Source organism: Nansenia antarctica (genome assembly GCF_963989245.1).
Source record: "Nansenia antarctica genome assembly, chromosome: 5".
NCBI lineage: Eukaryota > Metazoa > Chordata > Actinopteri > Argentiniformes > Microstomatidae > Nansenia > Nansenia antarctica.
In genome coordinates, this window is record NC_137690.1 from 62,658,805 (window position 1) to 62,666,304 (window position 7,500).

At 48.2% G+C, this 7,500-nt stretch overlaps 2 protein-coding genes across 2 annotated transcripts in view; one reads left to right on the top strand and one right to left on the bottom strand.

The window, feature by feature from the left end:
- als2b (alsin Rho guanine nucleotide exchange factor ALS2 b) overlaps window positions 1-2,885 on the bottom strand; it is a 19,867-nt gene extending 16,982 nt beyond the window's left edge. The window contains exons 1-4 of the mRNA XM_080532202.1: window positions 2,824-2,885; window positions 2,444-2,589; window positions 1,301-2,313; window positions 760-1,132 (exon numbers count right to left, since the gene is read on the bottom strand). Of these exons, the coding sequence (XP_080388328.1) occupies window positions 760-1,132; window positions 1,301-2,313; window positions 2,444-2,589; window positions 2,824-2,843 (1,552 nt within the window). The 5' untranslated portion in view covers window positions 2,844-2,885. The remainder of the gene's footprint in view (window positions 1-759; window positions 1,133-1,300; window positions 2,314-2,443; window positions 2,590-2,823) is intronic.
- Window positions 2,886-5,130: 2,245 nt separating this feature from the next.
- The window catches only part of cdk15 (cyclin-dependent kinase 15), a gene marked incomplete at both ends in the record, with an annotated part of 16,516 nt that continues 14,146 nt past the window's right edge, over window positions 5,131-7,500 (top strand). Inside the window, one exon of the mRNA XM_080532208.1 lies at window positions 5,131-5,176. Within this exon, the coding sequence (XP_080388334.1) occupies window positions 5,131-5,176 (46 nt within the window). The remainder of the gene's footprint in view (window positions 5,177-7,500) is intronic.

Here is a 7,500-nt window from a genome sequence, read left to right on the forward strand (position 1 = left end):
CATCCGGTCTCCTGCTGGGAGCCATCTGTCAGCCCATAGCAGAGAGAGAGGAGAGAGCAGAGAGAGAGCTGGCACGGACCTGTCCACCTGCGGCGAGGAGCCGGGAATAATCCCACCACTCGGCTGTGAGCCAACAGTGATACAACACCTCCAGAGTCTCAGGTGTTTACCTACCATGGCCAGACAACGTGACAGATCCTAGTCTTTCGGTCCGCATATCGGCAACCAATCAAAATGTTCAGACTTTTCTTTCGAAACACGGAACTACGTTTCAACGCTGTTGAGAATCGCAACACAAACTCGCTAGTCGAGCCGAAATACCGCAACGCGATGTATTCGGCGAGTAATTCCATTGTCAGCAGGCTCACAAAACAAACTGTGTTAGTCGACTAGCGACTTGTGTCGTTGATTTTCAACGACGCGGAAAACGTATTCACATTTTTCGAAAGAAAAGTCAGATCGTTAGGCTACATCAGATCCCGATACGCGGACCAAAGCTTCGGAACGTGACGCAAACGAGAGGAGATCACTTTCACTTTTCACTCTCAGACTAGCCCCCCCCCCTCTGCACATGAACAGCCCACACGTTCAACACGTAGGCACATGGGTACGCATTCCTAGAACACACAGCACGAGGGACGTTTTTTGACATGCAAAGCTGGATGAACAAATGCAACGTGCGCGCGCACACACACACACAGACACAGGCCTACTTACGCAGCAGGGTATAGGAGGATAAGAGGTGAACAGCGTATCTACCCTGAGAGAGGAGTCCAGGCAGTGAGAGGCGGCGGCTCACGCTCTCATCCTCCTCCTCCCGGATGTCCCCCAGGCTGGTGCTCTTCTTCCCCTGCATGGACTCCTCCAAACGCACCAGCTCCTCCCTCCTCTCCTTGGCCCCCTCCCCAGGCCCTGCTGGCACCCCCGGCACACAACCCGCCCCCCCGTAGGGGTAATAGTACTTCATCATCTTCTTCAGAGACAGAGCTTCGTAGGTGGAGGCCACTCGCTCGCCCACGGCCGAAGCGCAGGACACCACCAGGCTGTTGAGGGTGGAGCCGGCCGTGGTCACGGGCATGTCTCCTGAGAACGACGACCCGGAAGCCAGGGGGTCACAGCCGTCTGCCGAGGGCTGCAAAGTGCAAACAAGCACAGGAGATAACATATTTAAGAAATCGTTTCTTAATACAAATGTTTAAGAACACTTACGGTCCGTCTCCGCAGAGCTCATGGAAAACTATTTCCATCCGAACGCTGTTATGGATAGGTTAGGCTTTAGACGACACATCCCGTCACTGACCTGGACGATTTGTACTCCCGCGGCGGTCTTGTCTGTCTGTTCAGACAAGGCGTGGTCGGACAGTCTCTTCAGGTAGTCCTTCACCGCCTGCTCGTTGGGGTAGGGGGAGCTTTTGCTCCCGGCCCCCACACCTCCGACCGTTTGACCAGAGTGTGTCGGAGCAGCGGAGGACTCCGCGTTGTTTTGGAGAGGGGCCACAGCCTCCCCTCTCTCTGTGGGCTTGCAGTCGGACTGTCCCAGACAGTCTGCGGAGGGGAGGGGAGAGTTTTCCAAAATGGCAGGTGCTGAAGCTGAGGCTGAGGTAGTGGTGTGTGAGGAGAGGATAGGCTCTGATGGGGAGCTCTGAAGTCCTTGTGCAGGGCCCCCACCCGGGGGGGCCAGCCTGGCCTCCTCCTCAGCTAGTTCCACCCCTAGGGGGCAGTAGTGACTGTCCGAGATGATGACGTGGTCCTCCTTGTCAGTCATGGTGTAGAGCAGCTGGTTGCACTGGCCACATTTGTCAGGAGGTGGCCGGCGAGACTCCTGAGGGGGCAGGCAGCGCACCAGGGCCAGACTGTGTAAGGCCCCGCAGGACACCTGCAGGACATACCGTCCGGCTAGGTGCTCCACCTTCTGGGGCTTCCACACGGGAAACACTGTGGTGACCAGGCCCAGCTGGCAGCCGCTGCCCCAGGCCCACACCTCGTGCTGGGCAGAGAGAGCCAGGGAGTGCTGCTCCCCACAGGCCAGCTCCAGGACACGTACGGTCTGGGGGAGACTGGATTCGGGGTCCACGACCCCCACCGGAGTGGGGTTAGGCACCACGCTGAGGCTGGATAAGCCACACTGGCCGGAGGCGTTCTCTCCCCACATGTGCACCCCCCCGTCCTCGGTAACGGCCCCACTGTGGAAGCTGCCCGCCGCCACCGAGACCACACGCTGGCCACTGAGAGCACTCTCCAGGAAGGGCTTCAGCGGCTCCGACAGCTGGGTCTGTTTCCATGGCAACGCCCCAAAGCTGTACACAAGTCCTCCTAAAAAAAAACACAGCACGGGGTTCAGAAATGATCGCTTGCATCTTTTTTTTCACGCTGGGATTTATAAACCCAACACAGATGTTAGGACACGTACATGTCAAGAGTGTTGTCATCCAATGAGTCTCACCCTCTACCAGCAGAACCCCATGTTGTGTTCCAAGAGCAGCCTGCAGCACAGGCCGGGAGAGGAGCAGTCTGTCTGGGGTAATGCTACAGGCGTAGCCCTTCCACGAGTGGAGCAAGCCTCGCTCACCAGAACTGTCCTCATCAGAGCTGGAACACACCGACAGGGTCACGAAAAGGCGACACACACACACAAACGACAGTCTCTGATTAAAATAACCACACTAACAAAGGAGATATTGTTTGTTGTTTTATCTACTGAGACCAAACATGCATCCAAGCTATTTGTTTTATGAGTGCATGTATTAGGAACAAACAGATGACTACTGTCTCACATGATGATCATAATTATGACTAAACTCCTGATAGAGGCTGCACAGTTACCTCTTCTTTTGGGGTTCCATCACTGGGGTTTCTCCATGTCAACGCCAATGCATAATCTCTGTTGACAAATTCAAGTTGTGAAGCTCCTAGTGTTAGGTCTACATGTCGCCCTGTGTCTAAAGTGGCAAACTGGGATTGGTACGTCCGTTTTTGGACTTAGAATGAATGATATCTAGCCATTGATTCTTGAGTATAATTTATCTATTTAACTATTTTATCCCATCAGAACCCCAAAATTGAAGCTTAATATAATTCCACCAAACAATGTCATTGTAAACAAATCCTGGAAAGCTTAAAAAACATGATTAAAATGATCATATTGATCTCATGGTTAGGCTAGTCATTGCATCCACAGCTCCGTTTATGATATGATAATTTATTCATCCCCATTTACCAAAAAACATTTGACAGATTGCATTAAGTAAGAAGAACGATGACGTCATTGCAATCAACATGACGTCAACAGAATGAGCTGTTAGCAGTGACGTCGTTAGAGCCAGAGGACCTTGTTGACCTCTCTGATGAGCTGTTTACTCAGGTCACGTGGTGTGGGTTACAGACACACTGACCACACCACCTTCCTAAATCCGACGCGACACTGCATATCATTTCATAAAATTACGATAATATATATTATAGTCACTACATATAGCCTAATTATGTGTAACTGTCTAAGGCATTATGCCAAGCAGGCTGGGTCCCAGGTCTGTCTGGCACAAAAGGCATAGATAGTCAGATGTTCACCATATCAGCAATGCCAATAACAACCCAACTAAATGTACCAGCTGTTAGTATTATAAATAAAGCATAAAACTAGGTAGCAAAGCTATGAATCAGATCAGTGAAAACAAATGGATCGTCATGATGGTGGTAAAACACACACAAGAATTGTTCGCGTTTTAACCCGGACACGACCCAATTAACCAGCCAATTAACCAGCTAATTGCCCAGCTAGTTAGCTATATCCCCTGAGCTGATCGTTGACAATACCATCATAATACAACACAATAGACAGAAATACAGATTGTCTGAAGCTAACGTAGTGGCTAGAGATATAATAAGGTAATTGAATTGCAATCAGAGAGGTACAGTCTGATGAGCTACTTACCAGTACGCTGGGCATTTTTGCTGGTGGACATAAATCCTAAAATACCTAAATGAACAAGGTGTCAACACCGATGGACCGGCTCAGGCTTTCTACCCTGTGTGTGACAGAAGCGTCAAGCAGCTAGGCGATGCAGACTTGTTGTTGTGACCAGTGTGACCACTAGTTGAACGGAAGCCGAGAAGGATCAAATAGAGAACGCATTTTGTGTACCCATGATGTGAAATTATTGGGGCTATTTTTCTGTTCAGACAGTTTAGTTTGAAATAAATATGAAAATGGCTTTATAGAAATATATCTAGGAAAAAAGGCTAATATTAGATGAGTACAAGCTGACAGATGGGGCTCAAATGTGTTATTGCTATGAGGAAATGCAAACCATGACCTTCATTGTAGTGGAAATTATGGCATGCTACAGGTATGATCCCTCCCTGTTAAGGCTGAATTAAAATGTTTTAGATGGCAATAGATGCAATCATCATGAATAATCTATGAATGTTTCCTCTTAGCAAGGAAATTACAAGGAGCAATAACAGTTAAAGGTCATGTGCGTGTTGTGTGTGAGGTACAGACTCACAAGAAGACTACAGATTAAATGGAAGTTTACAGAAGATTACAGATTAAATGCAAGTATAAAGGTAAACAAAGACTGGCTCTCTTGTGCCCCCAAGAGCCCACATAGGCAAATACATTATAGGTCCTTTAACAGAAAGCCCCAACCTTTCAAAAGAAACCAGCAGCCCAGCCTCTCTCGACTCTGAGCCGATTGGCTGGTGGCTCTTATCTGACATTGCTGATTGGTTGTTGAGTCTCACAGGCAGCAGTGGTAGCTGCAGGAGAGAGGGAGAGAGAGATCAGTGCAACAACGTGAGAGGGAGAGGGAGAGAGGAAAACAGAGTGTGTGTGAGAGAGAGAGAGAGAGAGAGAGAGAGAGAGAGAGAGAGAGAGAGAGAGAGAGAGAGAGAGAGAGAGAGAGAGAGAGAGAGAGAGCAGGCAGAGCACCTTCAGGCAAAGGGATATAAGAGGTGAAAGGAAAAAGGAGAAACATCCTGTGCTGAAGCTTTCCTGGGGTTGTTGTTGACGAGAAGAGGCAGTGCAGTGATAGAGCTGCAACTTGGTCTAGTAGAGTTAGGATGCCTGGGTTGAAGTGAGGTTCTCCAGTGGTTCTACAGCAGTTCCACGCCAGACCAGGACCCACCACGATGCAGAACCTGCGACTTGCAGCCACAGAGGCATTCCATCGCCTGGGTGAGCAGCCTACCCTCCCCTAACAACGGTATCACACTGGCTCAGGCCCAGTACTACTTTTTCAACACAACATCTCATAACCACACACTTACGTATTTACCTTGTATGCTTGACTGTTGTTTTGGTTTTACCGCTGTATGTCATTCAAAGCTGCATTGCATGAGAAATGTCACCTTATTGGCATGACAACACGGGTCATGACAGAAGCTCCAGAGTGAGGTGTTGTATGTAGTTGTACTCGAGGGGATGCTGACACTCCCAGAGGGACAGTCACAGGCTTGGCTTGGCCAGGCAGGTGTCAGTGCAGATCTGCAGATGCAGGCTTATTGAGTAAAGCAGCAAAGTGCTGAGCAGAGAGCGGTGTTTTGCTCTGTTAAGTGGGAGAGGAGAAGGTGTGGAGTGAGCAGACTGGATGGGGAGTCATCGCCCAGCAGGAAACTCCACTCCCTGAGGGGTGCAGGTTGCCAGGGGGTAGGCTGTTAAAGGCTATGGCAGCAGGAGGTCCTGGAGGTGCTGGCTTGAGTTGAATTATGCATCACTCTCACAGCCGAAGCAAAAACAAAAGCCGGTGGGTGCACTCTAGGTAAGCTAAAATGACATTTAAAACGCAAAGCATTCAGGACAATATTATGCTTGGGTTAATACTAGCTGAAAGGAAATGGCACGTGTCCACCAAGTGCTTGCTGCTTAATGGGCTCTTACTGTGCTGTCACTGTGCATATTTAGAATTGGAACCATGTATGATGTTGTTATCATGCACAGGCAATGTTCCCCTCTCTCTCTCATCCTATGAGTTGGAACAGGGAAAGTGTTTTTTTTTTTTTTTTTTATGTCTTTTATCCTCCAGAGACACACAAGCCCTGCACACATTTCTGTCAGAGATCTTGCACCTGTGGTAAGAGGAGCCTGGGTGTACCATATCAGGCCAGAGATAAGATATCGCCACGTCCAAAGGTCCAGTGTAACATGGGTTGAATAAGACATTCCATTCCAAGAGTTAGAAACAGGGATTTGGTGAAAATACCAGCATCAATGTATTTTTGGTTCTCAAAGAAATTCTTCAACATCGACCTTCAACTTGAAAGAACCCATCTGTATGTATAAGTTTGGATACAGTGTGTTTTTTGTTTTTTTAATCATTCCCTCCCCCCTCTATCTTTTCTACTTCAACCTCCCCTCCCACCCATGAGTGTACTGGAAAATGGACACTGCCATGCTTGATGGGTTTTTAAACAGCCATTCACACCTCTCAGGGATCCAGCTAGGTCTAGTGAGTCTTAACCCAATCTGATCAATCTGTCAATGACAGGTGGACCTCACTCTCATACAAGGGTGGTTCAGTGCACATATGCCTGTGGTTTTCTGTGGCCACCTGCACCCGATGGGGACCGGATTAACAGGCTGCCTGACGGCTTGACTGCCTGTCTGACGATCCCCTTCCCGCAGCTACGGCCCGCTCCGCTCCACCCTGTCAGTGGAATACTGATGAGGGCAGTCCATCTGTACTGGAGGGAAGGAGGGAAGGAGGGAGGGAAAGAGGGAGGGAGGGAAGGAGTGGGTGTACACGTTTAGCTTAGAGCGTGATGGAGAATGAGTTACTGTCCTTCCGTGCCTCCATCTCGCCTCCATAAATAACAATGACTGCAGCAGCGTATGTGGAGCTGGTGGTGGTAACACCACAGTCTCCTCATCGGTCCATCGACCTCTACAGTCCTTGAGTCAGAGTCGCACCAGGTCACAACTGCCCTTATGATGTCTTATTCACGTGACCTCACTCCCCCCCGTGTGCCAACCGGATCTAATTTTAACCTTACTTTGTCGATTGCTGTATGTTTCGTGAGCCAAGAAGGATTTTAGTTGATTGAAAAGGGCTTGTAATCCTTCCAAGATACATATACTGTCTTATGACTAGTATCATTATTATTAAATGGTTATTAAAATGGGATGTGGACATAGAAATGCATTTTCACAGATCCAGGAATGTTCAATATCCAACATGACACACAAGGGTGATCTGAAAATAACAGAGTATATTATGTGGAAACACTACATGCCATGGGATTCTCTAATTTACAACCTACATGACTATTGTTCTACTGCCCCTTTTGTCATTGTCTTTTTAAACTATTTTTGCTTATATATTGTTGTTTTATTATATTGTTGTTTTTATCTTTATGTCCTATGCACCAACCACACAAGTACATTTCTTATATACTTGGCAATAAAACAAATTCTGATTCTGATTGCTCTGAACTGAATTGTAAAAGTATAGGCCACGAATGTGTATGTGGATAACATAACATCATTAAGAGGATTTGGAGCAG